Source organism: Chroicocephalus ridibundus, chromosome 1, assembly GCF_963924245.1.
Source record: "Chroicocephalus ridibundus chromosome 1, bChrRid1.1, whole genome shotgun sequence".
NCBI classification, from domain to species: domain Eukaryota; kingdom Metazoa; phylum Chordata; class Aves; order Charadriiformes; family Laridae; genus Chroicocephalus; species Chroicocephalus ridibundus.
Window position 1 is genome coordinate 2,750,365 of NC_086284.1, and position 16,394 is coordinate 2,766,758.

Genomic DNA, 16,394 nt, shown 5'->3' on the forward strand with positions numbered 1-16,394 from the left:
AAAAAAAAAAAATCTTGCTTTTTGTAATGATATGATTCAGAGGAACACGCAGAATGGCATGAGGTAAGCAACACATGCAAACAAAGTACTCACTCGTCTTGCCAGTTCGATATTAAAACTCACATGCCATGGGGGAATAAATTTAAAACCCCTGCTGTGACATCTGCAGTAAAGCAGAGCAAGGGATGTGACAGCAGTGACGAGGTACTGTCAGGAGATATGGTTTGGCTAAAGTCTGGAAGTCCAAAGTGTTTATTGGAACCACAGCTGAGAGTTTTGACAGCGTACGAACAGACTGTCTCACTGCGTATTTATTAGTGGTTTGGGCTGTCAGAAGCAAAAAGTTGACCAAGCTTTTTTCTTAAAAGTTTTGGAATCAGATCTTTGCTGGTTATAAGAAACTTTTTTTTTTTTTTTTTTTTTTTTTTATGATACCTTAAGTCAGTTTCTTTTTTATCCAAAGTCTTATTTTCAGGTTCAGCGGGAATTGAAAGAAATGAAGAAATCAGCAGTACCCCAGAGGGTTACACCTGTCGAGTACAGGAACAGATGTGAAATATTTTTTCCTTGACTAACGCTCGACTCCATATAGAGCTGATGATTTCTCAGGTATGTAACCACAGACGGCTTCTTACTCCAGACAAATTATCACTGAGCTATTTAAATTCGTAACTGCAGTAGCAGCGCAAACATGGTGATGAAATAATCACTTGGATTTGGCTGCATGGTGCTGTTCTGCTGCTGCAGCACTCTGGGGCTATTGTAATTCCAGGCAGGATGGGTACTAAAGGAACTCTTGGGAGAGAGCCCTGGTAACCAGTTCAGTACCGTTGCATGAAATACCTAGTGCGATGGGAAATACCTAACTGCAGTGTATCTAAAGGTCTAATAGCATACTGCTTTGCTTAAGCGTTATTCGCAAGCAGTGGTTTCAGTTAGTGCAAAATAGCTCAGAAACCTGCAGGGGGAAGAAACCGATCCTTTGTATTACAAAGGAAAACTTCTACAAAAATGTCCATCACCGCTGTCTATAAAGAGGCCCCTAAAATTCACCAGTTTCAAATACCACAAGCCGGAGAAATGCTTTTTTCTTCACATTAAATTCTATTCCATTTGCCTGAGAATTCAGCAGTTAAAACATGATTTCCCTTTCCTTTCTTGCACTGCATAAGAGAATTTTTACAGCCTACCAAATTAGTTTCAAAGTAGGAAAAGCAGAAACACAATCAAATTTGAGACACGCCGGGGCTCTGCAATACCAAATAAGGAATGTAAACTTCACATTGGAAAAAAGAGAAAAAGAAGGATTCTGCTAAAGAAAAGTGAGGTGGTGAAGGCAACAGAATTAGATGGTAATATATTCCATTGATGAAAAGACATATAAGTTGATAATTTAAAACTTGAGCCATGGTAAGACGTGTTCAACTTTAAAAATAATGTATGAAAATTGAATCTTGATTTTGTAGCCTGCCTTTTTTCATGTAGATCCCTTGTGGTAATTCTATTTTTTCTTTTCAGTAGCTCAAAAAACGATACGCACAGATACACAGACAAACAGAGTTAATAAGATCAAACTTCCTAACACAAACCAGGACAGAGTGAGCAGTCAATAATTCATGATCTAATTTATGACTGTCTGCAAAGCAAGCATGTTTTGCCTAATGGGGCGAATGTCTCTTTATTAACTTACTACTAAATTGTGTACTGAACTAATAGCATTGTCAGAGGCCTGTAAACAGCACAGATATGAATCAGTGTTTTGGGGCAGCACTGTAATTACAATAACATCCTGAACAAGCCGTATGCCATTGCAACGCACATAGACCTGGTACTGATAGGCTTAATACAAGATCAAAAGTTAACAAACAGAGACTTAGGCAGTGAATCACAAAGCAGACACACTTCTGTTTTGGTACATAATGATGGTGAAATAAAGCCAGTTGCCCAGGCTGGATTAGGGACACATGACACGCTTGTAAAGAACATGATCTCTCCTGGGAATAGCTCTTCACATTAATCTGAAAAAGCCCCTAGTTTTGTGTTTGTTTGGTTTTTTTTTTCCTATTATCACTCCCAATTCACTTCTTAGTAAGCAATCGAGAGCTACAAACGGATACCAACAGGCAACAACTGTGTGCTGGAGGGATTTAGGTTTCAGACTTTTCATCAGAGGCAAAGCGCTGTCAGCGCAGCCCATGGGGCAAGGGCAGAAGGGGGCCCTTTACCTAGCCAGCTCTCCGGTGGGGACTCGCTTCTGTTTCCTCTCCTCCATTTCCTCTTTCCTTTGAGTTTCTCAGGTAAACCGCACACAATAGTTATACCACTGTGGTGCTTAATTCCGGTTTTCAAGCTTTGAACAAATAGCATGAAATTGTAATATTTCTTTCCAGTTCGTCTTTAGTGAAACACAGACATATTTTTAAAAATCTGATCAGAATGTGATCTTTATCTCTAAATTCATTTTCCTTAGTTTTACTTTTTATGAACAAAATATACATAAGAAAGAGTCTTATCTTTAGAGTTCCTCTCTTACAACGTATGCCTAGCTAAATTTGTAATCCTTTGACACATCACAGTGGGTTAGTTGATAACTGAAGGGAACACAAATCTAATTTGTTTAAAACCTTTGCTGGTAGGCATTTAACTGAAGCCTGTAAGGCACAGAAATATGAGCGAAGGAATCGCTATTCTGTTCCAAGCTTTCTCCCTGATTTACTAGATGACTGAGGGCAAGTTATTTCGGTTCTTGTCTCCTCCCATTAGCATGTGTATTATGTTCCTTTCCCCACACCAAATCACTTTGAGAGCTGGGGGAAAAAAATCTGGTGTGGCTAACTATTATGGTGATGGTAGAACAACACAGCATGCCTTAAAAATGCTGCAGTTTCACAATCCTAAACCTCCAGACAATCAGTAATTAGAGTAATATCAGGAAAGGCACATTTACAAAGGAAAAATAAACACTGCACAGCCTTAGTAGTTTTTAACCAATGGTGTTCAGATCGCTGGGGGTAGGTGTGCTGTTTCTGATCAGTCTGCCAAAAGGAACTCATAATCAATCTACTTTTCTCAACGTGTTTAACTTCTCCTTACAAATATCCACGCTCCCAAGGAAAGTAAACAAATTATGGGTTCACAAATGGAAAGAGACTGGAAACCAGTTTCCTAGAAGAAAGAATGGCCGAAACAGCTACAGGTCTGGGCATCCTACCAGGGCAGTGTTCCTCCAGGCACAACCACTTTCTTCCCTTTGACTCACCCCTCACATCAACCCTCTTTCCTCTTGAGTACAGCTCAGGCTCAAATTCCAAAACAACCTTTGGTACGAGATTAACCCTTGAAATTCAAGCTCAAGGCCATCCAAATCTATCTCAAAGTCCTGCAAATAAACTCATTCATACTCAGTCAGGCGTGCAAGTAACTGATTTTTGAATCAGGTTTTGATTCACTAAGATTCGTACGATCATGAGATTGGTATAAAAGATAAGATTGGAATCCTTGTTCTATCCAAGACTCTTTTATTGGTTTTTTAGATCCCAAGACTTTTTAAAATTAATCTTTTCAAGCTTGCCTTCACAAAAAAGAAAAGTGTTTTTTCTGAAAGCAACAGATAAGGAACTCATACGACCCACTCATTCCTGCACACAGAGGTTTGAGAAAAATACCTCCACCATAAGATCGGAATCGGACTGTGAGAAACTATAAACAGAAAGAATGATATTTGACTCAAAGCAGTTTTAGTTTATGATTGCTGAAAATAAATTTGTATTTTGACAGTCTCTGCTCTTTTAAACTTGATCAGAATTGAAAGCTTTTCATTATTCTTCTACTGATTTTTTGTTTCAATCAAGTTATGCCACTACAGGGTGCTTCTAGTTCCACAAGCTGATCACTCTTGTTTTCGTAGAGTATGATGAATTTTTTAGATGTGTGTTGTCTTTTAGAAGCCAGAATTTCACTTATGATCAATAAGTGTCAATAGAAGGAATGGCTGAGATATTATATTGAAGTTCTTTGCTTTACCTAGGCAATTGAGCCAACTGCCGTATTTTTTTCCTCTGACACAAACTCAAATAAAACAAAAAAGGCACTGAGCCATAAAATACTGCAATTTTCTTTCTTCCAGAGAATAAAAGAAGTCAAAATGCAGACCTTCTTTATTAAAAAGTAGATGTTTGCCCATGAACAACTGACAATTGTGAGATAGAAGCAGAAGGTTTTATGCATCAAAAGACTTAAAAGATAAAACTGTTGAGAAAAATTCTCCTTCAACTCAGTGGGAATGGTTGCTTCTTCTGGAGATTTTATATTCTCTGTCACTGATTTGAAACTCAAAGCTTCAAAGAAAGATGGTACGCAGCATTCAGAAAAAAAGTAATTTTCAGCTAGTCCCAAGTTTACTATGCTCACTTTTATCTAAAGTAATCACATCCAAAATTAATTCTTTTGTATCCCATCAAACTATTTACTATCTGTTATTTACTATAGATTAAATTATTTTCTACGTGTTATATGGACATCATAAAAGATGACACAGCTTTCTGTATTTTGCAAGATTAGGAGTTTGTGCCAGTGTACTTGCCTAAAATGTCTTCTAAAATCTGAATTGTGCGGTGCACTGGGTTTTATACTAGTTCTAGAAGTCAGTGCATCTCAGGGAGGGTAGTATGTAAACACAGGAGTTATTACTTCTTCAAGGAGGGCAGTGGAGGGGAAGGTGCTGATCTCCTCTCTCTGGTGATCAGTAATAGGACATGAGAAAATGGAATGAAGCTGTGTCGGGGAAGTCCAGATTGGGCATTAGGAAAGGGTTTTTCACTGAGAAGGTGGTTGATGACTGAAACAGGCTCCCCAGGGAAGTGGTCACAGCACCAAGCCTGTGAGAGTTCCAGGAGCTCTTAGTCATATGGTTTACTTTTAGGTAGTCCTGTGAGGAGACGGGAGTTGGACTCGATGATCCTTATGAGTCCCTTCCAGCTTGAGATATCCTATGATTCTGTAATTAATATTTGAAAGTTCAAGAAGTTTTTAAAAAACTGGAGTGTTTTATTAAAACGAATGTAGTCTAAAGTGGCTGATAACTTTTTAAGGTATTTTTTAAGTATTGCTGTAGAGATATGGGCTATGAAGTGATACAAATGCACATTATGAATTGTACCTACTGTCAATAAAAGTATTGTTCTCCACTGAAGGAAAAAAACCTAGGAACTTAATGACCTTTGTTCCAGTCTCACAGACAGGTTGTTGTATATAAGAATATTCTACAGAATGAGAGAAAAATTCAGTTTGGAAGGGACCTCTGGAGTTCATCTAGTCCAATGCCTTATCAAAACAGGGCCAACTTGAAAGCTGAATCACATGACTCAGGACTTTGTCCAGATGAACTCTGAATCCCTCTGAAGACAGAGATCCCGTAACTTCACTGAACCACCAGTTACAGTGTCTCACTACCCTCCTTAAAAAGATTCAGTTTTTTCCCTCAAACCCAATTGAATTTCCCTTATAGCAACATGTGAGTGTTGCCTCTGGTCCTTCCTCTGTGCATCTCTGCTGACCTCCATGCTTGCCTTCAACACTGCCAGGGCACATTAGGTGCAAATTACAGAATCACAGTATCATTTAGGTTGGAAAACACCTCTTGAGATCATCTCATGAAAACCTCCCTACCGAAGCAAGGTTCGCTAGAGCAGGTTGTCCAGAAACATGCCTGGTCATGTTTTGAATGTCTCCAAAAATGGAGACTCCACAACCTCTCTGGGCAACCTGCGCCCAGAGTCAGTCACCCTCACAGTAAAAAAGTGTTTCCTGATGTTCAGGTGGCATTTCATGTGTTTTAATTTGTGTCCAATGCTTCTTGCCCTGTCACTGGGCACTACTGATAAGTATCTGGCTCCTTTGTCTTCATTCCCTCCCATCGAGTATTTATACCTGATATTTATGTAGTTACAACTATAAATTGCCCATTGGAACTCCCAGGTCCTTCCATACAAAGCTGTTTTCTAGCCTGCCAAGCCCCACCTGCTGATACAATAAAGACTTACTCCTCCTCAGGTGCAGAGGTTGCATTTGCTTTTGCTGGACTTACGTGAAGCTCCAGTTGACCTACTCCTCCACTTGTCAAACCACACATACATGTAAAAGATTTTCAAGGGTCTGTAGCATTAAGTCCATTTCTTGCAGGTTGCTTTCACAATCTCGCTATTTGAAGAACTTCACTCAGCTAAGTTAGATCAAAGGGACTTAATGTAAAATTCAGTAAAAGTGATTTTACAGGCTTTTATGATTTTAAAACAGACAGTAGATTGAGAAGGTAGTTCAAACAGTCCACACCACGACATAATATACGGTATAGGGAGGCAGAGCCCAAAGCAAAAATGAACAGCAAAAAGTATATAGTTTTATGCCCATAAACACCAATCTCCCGTTCTCAGGTTATTGCTATTCTTGGCAGACGTTACTGCGTGTTGTTGAGCTTTTGTTCTTATAGAGTGGCCTTAGCTGATAGACTCTGTTATGTAAAATTAATGATCATGTAAGTCAGTGGAGACTGCCCCAGGATAGCTCTTCTATACAGTGGCATATCAGTAACAATCACCAATACATAAATTTTCAGGTGTTCCTAAAACATGATAGGATTGTCCTTGTAGCAAAGTGAAACCCACTTACCAGATAAAACAAGGAAAAGAGGAATCTTCCCCTAGGAAAAACATTGTGAAATGAAACAAAGTCTCACCACCAAAACCCACAAACTGTTTATATGGAATTCCAAGCAGAATTTTTTCTTAGAAACCATGGTGAGATCTTTTGAGTTATGTCTGCCATTTCACTATAAAACACTGAAAAAGCAATGTTCTGTAACATTAAAGCGTCATGTAAGTATGCAGCTTGCATTTGACTGTAAGAGTGGGAAAGATGGGTCAGTGCAAATTCTCATGCACAACAAAGTTTTAGAAGAGCTTGTGTGAAAATGAGGCAGAAAAAAAACACCCTTTGAGCATTGACGAGCATACAGAACTCCAGATACTCTGTATAATAATTCATACCATGTGATATTCAGCTAAAAAAATTGGTATTTTCCTATTATTTAGTGTAAAACCTATAAGATTAAGGCAAGCCATCCCCCTAACGGCACTTTCAGAGACATATTTCAAGGTGCTTGCAGTTTTCTTTGAAGTAAAAAAGTTCTGCAGATCCAATTTGAACTAATTGCATTCACATACTCATTATTAACAAGAGAGGAGTTTGGTGTAAATTATGTTTACAACTGAGAATAGGAAAAACAACCATGCCAAATATATGCCTAACAAATATAACGTTTTACTTAAAACGTGACAGCAAATACTATACCCTAGGAATATTATCTTAGTAATAAGTTAAGTATGCTTGTACTACTAAACTTTTAGTACAAAACACAGTTTTACAGGTGTAACCTTAATATGGATCAATGAATTGCATGTGTGCTATCTTTTGTGGGTTTAGAAGGTCTTTCTAAGACCTTTAAAACACAGTCATTTCTAAATAATCACGAGTTAAATTTACAGTAGTTAATTAGTATAGCAATGAGTTATGAAATACTTGATTTCATACAATGATAGCAGGACAAAATACTGCAATGGCGGCTTCTGTCTTAATGGCTTAAACTGGAAAAGCTTTCAAAAGTAATTAAAAACTCTACTATAAATATATTATTATTTTTTCCAAGGGATTCTTTCGTATTTGTATAAAGGCAGATGCAGGTTTAAGAGCCCCTTATGCTGTTCATCATGTCAAATTTGATAGCATGATTTCCAAATACTGCTTTTTCCTCATGCTCTTTTTTTGCATGAAGCTTCTCTGGCCTGATGCAGACATTTACAATATAGATCGCTACAGCTGAACTAGTTGAAGAAACTCCTTTTCATTTGAGTTACCAGTGAAAATATCGTCCCTTTTAAGATGTGATTCTTCTGTTCTATTTTAGACATTGACTTTAGGATGAGATGAATCACAATCTAGAAATGCTTAGGTTTTTCTTCACTGACTATTGGGAGACTCTAAGATGACTAGCTTAGGGGTAGATAGCTGCATTTTAGTCATAAAGATACGCGAGATTATTCCTACTCCTTTTGTCTACAATCTTAAATTAGACTGTAAATTCTTCAGGCACAGCCAACCACTGTGACTCTTCATCACCATCACAGTAAAAATAAGAATAATTTCCAAAATTAAATTACTAACCTAGTGTACAAAACATCCAAAACTTGCTCTAAAAACTGGCCAACTCCCCCTACTTTTAACTTTGAATTAAAGGAAAAGGCTTTGGCAAAAAAGAGTTATTGTTACCATCTGGTCTTATTTTATGAATTTTAGACCATCTGTTTTTGGCAAAGGCTCTCAGATGTTAGATTCCAGTGCTGAGATCATGAAAGCTTCAGAATTTTATCCCAAGTCTTCCCAGCTAAATTGCCTTTTTGGAGCATCAGCAGGCTTCGCGACTGACAGATGGGTGGCAGCCTCTGTGGTAGACAGAAGCCTTTCTGCATTCAGTCCATAAGGAAAGAGAAGCGCAAACACGTCTGTGGTTCCTCTTATTTAAGAGATTTGCTACCAATTTGAGAACCACAAACTCCAAGTGACCTGTGTGGCCATCTCAGGAGCTGCAGCAATAGACTGCTCTGGAGGTGACTCAGAATATAGAGCAGAGCCTTCATGTCCCCACAGAGCAAAAAAATGTTTGGAAACAGAGGTAAGCGTACTTCACCTCTGCCGTCAAATGACAGAGAGAACCTACAAATAGCTGTGACTATTTAGCAATGGCTTTGTAGTTTTGGAAGTTTTGATAGCCTTAGTGTATAACACCAATGCATAATGCTTCACCCCTGAACATACAAAGACCAAGCAGAGAAGACTTTCATGCTGATATGTCTGTTTCCTCCTCCTGTTCCCATCTTGCCTTTTGTACTCAATTAAATGACTGGTACAAAGATGGAGGTGGCACCAGCAGATGCCCCTTTATACAGGACTTAACTGACCTTATTCAGTTGCTTTAAGCTACTTAAATCAGTCCTACTACCTTAGGAGACTCTAGTCATATCATTTACTTCCCCTTGACCCCATGAAAGACCCATGTTGCATTTGACTCTTAGAGAATAATTTATAATAATGATACATTTTGTTTACGAACATATGTAACGTGTTAGTTTTTACCTGAGTCTTCCATCCTCTGCTGCAGCTCCTCCTGGTATAATCTTAGTAATGAATATCCCAGGATCATCCCCAATGTGTGGGTTATCTGTTCCTCCAGCAATACTGAACCCCAGGCCGGAATTCCCCTGAAAAAATAAAAAAAATGCAAATGCATCACTAGGTGCTAGATTTCTACAGAATTTATTTGCAGTGGACAAGGAATGTATCCTCGCTTCTTAAAGAAAGCACTTTATTGGGCGACGCCATACTTGAAGGCAGGTGACTCAGTCAGAAAAAAATTAATTGTCGGTTAAAGAACAGAGGCTGTGAACACAAAGATTTCCCAGAGTTAATGGTAGAGTTCACGGATGCTTCTACAGAAACAGGATTTGACCTAAATTTAATTGTTTTCAAAAGCAGTCACATGAATTAGCATCTGAACTCCAATATGAATTTATGCAAGTCAATGAGAGCTAGAGGCTAAAAACACTTCAGAGCTTTGAAAAAAAGACTTTAAAAAACAGTCATTTATAAACAGAAACACAAAAATGAATAACATTTAGCTCTGAAGTATTTTAGTACACCATTTTCTGTTGAAAAGTGATCATTGCTCAGATTCACATGCTTTAAAAAAAACCAAATCCACAAAACAAGACTGTTTCATGTTACCAATTTGCTAAAATGAAATATTTGAAAGATACATTTTTAGAGTATACCCAATAATCCTACTTCTTGCTTTTACTACTTGTAAGAATATCATGAAAGATACATAGGCATCTACACACATACAAACATTTGCAGCTTATGTCACTGTTTTTCACATAAAATTCAAACCCACAGTTCTAACCCCTTTTTGGGAAGTATATATTAGTTAATATGCTTTTCTATATAACCTCACATTTTTCAGAGACATTTTTTTGAGTAAATTAAGTGCGATACTCAATTCTGTAGGTCTCTCTCATCCCATAGTATTTTTATAATTAGGTATTTAGGCTGGTTACAGTGATGCAACACTATCGATACTGCAGTACATGTACACTGCTGCAGATGAAATACGTTCAGGGCATTAAAAATACTTTTCTCTTATTCCATCAACTTCTCAGATTATTGGGAGTTTGTTTCCTTCACTCCTGCTGGCGCAGCAGTATCCAGGTATCCAGTTCAGTCCTAGTGAGAAGAGTTACTGATAAAAATGGCACCCCTCTACTTTTTTTTCTTTTCTTTTTTAACTTATTCAAATCTCATTTCTGCATTTTTGAACTCTGCTTCAATTAGTAGGTCAGGCGTGCAATGCACTTTGTGCGCGAAAGCCTGCATGTTGCCTGCCTGCAGCATGTCAGCTTCTCAATTCTGTTATCAGTATTCTGCACTCACAAGCGATGCAGTTCTCATTACTCAAGAGACGTACATGCAATCTGCAGCTCTGCCATCAGCATATAATTGTGAATACATTTTCAGTACTGAACTAATTTATAATCCAAGGAGAAGGATTTAGGACTACGCACATCTTAATGCTTCTCAGCTAGCTATAATACGAAAAGCATTATAATACCGAAACACTCTGTATATATTTTCTGTAGAGTTAATAAACATCACCAGGCCAGTGTTATAAATCTTTGATTTAATCTCCCTTTCATCATTAGGATCATCTCAGATTCAGCTTATTTTCCCAATATTTTAACACTGCCTAATTATACAGTGCACTCTACACCAGCGTGCACTCTAAAAATACTTTAAGAATATTTTCCTGTAAGGTTTTCTATTAGTGATAGCTTCTATAATGAAGCTAATCTTCCAACACATAAGAATGAAAAAATGTGTATATATACACACTCAGGAACAAAAGACTTAAAGCACTACTAAAACCAAGGGCAAATTTCTAGAAAGTGGGAGTAAGTAATACTTGACTTTTAAGAAAAAAAAATCTAAAAATGAAAATACAATTGTTGGTTTTATTCTTAACTCCAAAGAGATCTAAAAAATATGCAGTAATCTGTGTTTCTGAATAGAGGTGGATTTCCAAATCCCCAAAGCCTACTTTTGATAGGGAAAGAGGATGAGCAGGGTAGCAAGGAGAAATCTGGGCATAATTTTGAGTTGGTTAGGGAACACGAACAGCTATATCATAATAAACAAGTGTGCCTGAAGAGCTTTAAAAACGATCAAAGCTTGCCTGTTATGTGGGGTGTGCTTAGCTGTTACAGTTCTTCACATAAAGTTCATTAGATTTCTTAGCAGGAAATAATATCTGAAAAGGTTTCACACTTTCCCTGTGCTCTTTTCCTCCTACCATACTTTTTTCCATTAACTTTTTAGAGCTAAAAAATATAGCACTGCTGACTGTAAGCAGTGATGTGGTAAAACTGCTACAGGCTTCTCAAGAGAATCAGTGCTAGCCCTTGACATTTATCCATAAATGCGCATCTGTTCTACTGTGAGACTATTCCGATTCTGCCCCTTAGGAATAACCTTTTAAAAGAACAGGGCAGCACTCCTCACTGGCACTTCTGTATCCAGAAAATTTCCAGCAATTATTCTGGCTGCGGTCTTTGACTTGATCAACAGGATCTACAAGCTGGCACACACTGGCTGCCTCAGCAGCTAGGTATAGCCCTGCAAGGCTTTCCTGCACCAGAAACTGCGCTGCAAAAGCTAAGTGCAATTACACATTTTTTTTTTTCACTGTGGTTCTTGAAGGGTCTGCATTGGCTACATGGAAAGACCTTCTGTCTTTGTGCTTCAGCTCATGGCCAACAAGGCCAAAAGCATGGCTTCCACCACTCATGGGAAACTGGCTTTTTAAGAGCCTTGGAGTGAAAAATAATGTAATAGGAACATTCTGGTTAAAAGCCACTGTACTTCGGTTCTGAGCAGCAATACTGATGTACAGATCCCTCCTCTCCCTCGTGCTTTGTCCCGCCTTACTAGTGTGCAGGTTCATCGCCATACGGTTGTTATATTAAAAACTCATCGTAGTTGACAAGCTGTAACTCCAAGTTCCAATTAAGTACTGTCTACTAGCACAACGCTTCCTGAACCTTTCCGCAAGGGTTAGCTCCCCACCCTTTACTTTTTGCATCTCCTTTGTCCCCATCCCAGAAAAAAAAAAAAAAAAAAGTGTGTTAATTATCTTCACAGCCTTTCTTGGCATATCCGTCTCCCTGTCATTTCATGTTAAGCAATGAAAATGTCTTCCCTCAGCCCAAAACAACAGCTGAACCGTCACTTAGCCACTGCATTTTCCAAGGTGGAACATTCACGCTTTCTCTGATGCTGACTCTCATGTTTGGGAGTGGTTCCCCATAAATATCTGTCAAGTTAATTCACTGCCCTCTTTCTGTTCCAAGCCTTACTTCTCTTGCATGCTTACAAAGCAAGTTAACAATGAGCTCAGAAGACTGGTGACAATGCAGATTAATGTTTAATAAGAACTAATAACAGCTGAAACAGAGGAGAAGAGGTGTAAAGCAACAGAAGTCTTCCTCCTTTGGGATGCTCTATTGATACTTTTAATTGAGATTCATATTTACGCCTAAATATGCTTGCCTGCTTTGTTTCAGGATTCTTCAGTAGAAGAGATATAGCCAGAAATCCCCAAACATCAAACATATGTAGGGGACAAAAAACTCTGAACAAATCTCAGACCTACTACCTTCAACGGCATGGCTCAAACATCATTATTCGCGTGTCCAAATAGAAAAGGGTCCAGATCCAAATAATTTTACGTTCAATTGATACTAGCTAAATTGTCTCTCAACCTAAATATTGCCAGCTTTTTGCCCAAGTTCTCAATTGCTATTACTGTAAAACCCTTGTATAATTAGTTACTGACTATACAGGGAAGATTTGCATGAGATTACTTGGCAATAGATGGATGAACGTATTTTTTTAATTGTTAGTTTAGTTTACTAGCTTCCCCACCTTTGGTTGCAAGGCCTCAGTCATGCACACAGCCTGACAAAAAGCTTAGCATGGTACGACATGCCCAGTTTGGCTTAAAAAAACGTTGCCTCAGTTTCCTGCTATTCATTCTGGATATCTCATGTTTCTCAGGGATTTACCACCAAGCTCAAATTTCTCTCTTGGCTCAGCTTTACTTTTCACACAGAGAAACTGAAGTCAAACTACCAAATCAAAATAATTTCTCCCAGCCCAGCCCGAGAGGCCTCCTTCCTGTTCTTCTCTGAAGGGAAGGTCAGAACTTCTTCTTAAGGTTTACTACACAAGCTGGCCTCCTTTATTCCCTTCTCAGAGTGGTCTTTGCATCTCCACAAGGGTCACTGAGTTCTTTATAGCTCAGCCTGAGCAGTGAAGAGGCCTGGCCGTAATTCCTCTGGCCCTGGAGGGGCAGACAACCTCCAACGGGGACATAGTATCACTTCAGATGACTGGTGTCACACCTTCTGTCAACACTGGAACACGACACTTAGGGTCAGAATAAGATGATGGATGATTCACATGCCAGGGAAAGAAAATAAAACTTGCAAGTTCTGGCCAGTTTGAATCTCTTCCCTCAAAACTTGTTATACAGCCAACACAAAGATCACCAAAATAAAGCAGGAATCCCCAGCAGGTAATGGTTTTGGGTAGCCAGAAAGCCATGAAACCCATCCTTCTTCTTACTTAGCCTTCCATCTTAGGTTCTTCTCCTTTTACACACCACTATGAGCAGCCGTATAACAAGCTGCATCTTCACAGGTTGCAGCATTTTTATTTTGCCAGCAGTAACCCTTGGAAGTGCTCCACGCTGACTTCCGTGGAAACAGAGTTAAGTTGACACTGAGAACTTCTGAAGTTATTTTCCCATGACATGACAGCTCTCCATGGATGATAGCCTTCCATACACTTCTACAAATGTTTTCCTCCTTGTTGTGTCTCATTTTTTTTCTTTTTTCTGTTCAGGAGCTGCATTTCGTTTTAGAGTTGAGTTTGATTACGAATGACGTAAAGTATTTAGTCTTTCACAAATTCACAGAAGAATATAAGCCCGAGAAGGAGAAATGAGATCAGAAACGCACAGCAAGGGCAGGCTGAGTTTTTCAATATGTAACGGCTAAGTGATTTGTATTTTACTAAGTAAAATACATGCATACTAAGTAAGCATACCACAACCACATAGAGGTTGTTTTCTATTTCAATTTCTTTTTTCTTTTCTAATCATTACGGTGACAGCAGAGCTCAGTGTTTGACACCAGATTCACACAGACTGTCTTTGAATGACTTAATTACTTCAGTGTGCTGCTGAAAGAATTTCTGATAATTTTCTGAAGTGACATGATTTTGAAGCTCTCTGGCACTTCAGTTAGTTAGAAAAATAATAGATGTGAACGCACAGAATTCACTTAACTATTGCTGCAACCTCACCCTGTCATGGCAGCGTACCAGGACGCCTGTTTCACAGAGTCCATCAGTCCACAAAAAATCCAAGAGAGAACAAGGAACTGCAGAGAATAGCTTCCAGAAGCTGAAAGCTGTTTCAGGTGACAACACATACTGCCACAGCCTCTATTACTGAAATGACCTTTGTGTTTCTATTTATTTTTTTTTTTACTTACAGGTTTAAGGGAAGCATTTTGCTCAGCTTTTAAGGAATATAAGTTAATGTTAATAAACCCATAATGTGCTGAACGATGTAAATAGAAAATAAACAGTTATGTAAATGTGTAAATAACAGAATTGACACAAGTCAAGCCTACATTGCGTTCCACTGTTTTCAAGGGTTTTGCCCAAGTAAGGACATCAAGGTTCCACCATATAAGATTGCTTTCCTGCTTCACAGAAAACCTAAATCCAGACACAGTATCACAGAAATCTATGATGACTTTTCCATGAGGCCCTAAGAAATGCTGCTTGTCAGTAAATAGAGGGGAAGTGAGGAGTGGTCACAGCGAACCTGTTTGTGGATGAAGCATTCAAGTCCATCTGTGAGATCATGTAAAAGAATCAAAATTCTTGACCCTCGCTGCCTTTGTGAGGTCAAACTTGTTGCTGTTTCTTTATGGGAAGCTTTATTGCTTAGGGGAAAGAGGAGAAACGGAAACAGCAGTGATAATATACATCTGCAAATCGCTGCAAACATTTGAACAAAAGTGATAGGGAAAAACGGTTGATTAGACAATAAATAACTTAATCTGTGATTTGTAATCTTGCAATAGTTCTTCTTCTTCTGTTCCCCTATAAAATTTTGAGACTTTAGGAAAATCTTCTTTTGCCAAACCACATGTTCAGAAGAAGCAGAATTTTATCTATTAAAGAAAACACAAACCGAAAACATTGCCTATGTTAATTATTCTTAATAGTGTACCTAAAACACTTATAATTTCATCTGAAGATATTTGTTTTGTTTTGTTTTGTTTTGTTTTTTTCATGTAGGCTTCCTACCTCTACTCTGGTGTTCACAATAAATTTGTGGAATGCTTTTCTCTCTCACATCTTTTACAGATGGCTTTAAAGTACGGATTGCTGCCTGAATTTGCACTTTTTGTCAGAGCAAGTTTAGTCAAGAGAAAGCTCACAAAATGAAACCTGACTCATTCCTAAATACATGTTTTGTTTTTTTTTTTTTGTCTTCCTTCATTACAAATTAAAAAGAAACTATCAGCTTTATTACTTGATACTCCTTAAAAAGTTGTCTGTTTAATTTTACAATGGGAATTATCCTGCAGCTTTTTAGGAGCACTAATGATCTGTAGGTTCTAGAAATCCTCACCTTTCTTTAATCTAAGCAATGCTGGTTTTCTCTTGTTTATGCAAAATTTCAAAATACTTTAATACAAACGTAAGTTATATCCTTTAAGGTCAGTGTAGACTTTATGGTATGCGTTTGTCAGAATTTCAGAATTTGACATACATATATCAAAATCCTACAGCTTTTCAGCTTTGGCTGCTACAGGCAGGGCACCTTCTCACTCTGTGTAAGTGATGCACACTTTTCTGATGGTGATGTTGGCTTAAGAATTACATTATTTCGTTAAAAAGGAGGTTTATTTGGTTTTGGTTTTCAAGTCTAATGCAGCACCTTCCTGTAAGTAAATGTGAGGAAATGTTAATTCATAAACTACTATTTAGTTTATTTCAGATGGTGGAAAAACATGTCCCTTACTTAAACTATGAAACATACGCTGAGACACATAATGTGAAACTTGACTTTTTTATACATTTCTGTAAGTTTTTCTGATGACTGCATACTCTTTTTTTTTTTAACGTTGCTGTTTAAGTGAAGTCATACT

The 16,394-nt window shown here is 38.1% G+C and overlaps 1 protein-coding gene across 24 annotated transcripts in view; it reads right to left on the reverse strand.

Annotated features, from left to right (window-relative positions):
• Positions 1-16,394, reverse strand: part of DLG2 (discs large MAGUK scaffold protein 2) — a 1,060,606-nt gene that overhangs the window by 349,893 nt on the left and 694,319 nt on the right. For all 24 annotated transcript variants that reach the window (XM_063325909.1, XM_063325871.1, XM_063325941.1 and 21 more), the window contains one exon: positions 9,187-9,311. In XM_063325909.1, the coding sequence (XP_063181979.1) occupies positions 9,187-9,311 (125 nt within the window). The remainder of the gene's footprint in view (positions 1-9,186; positions 9,312-16,394) is intronic.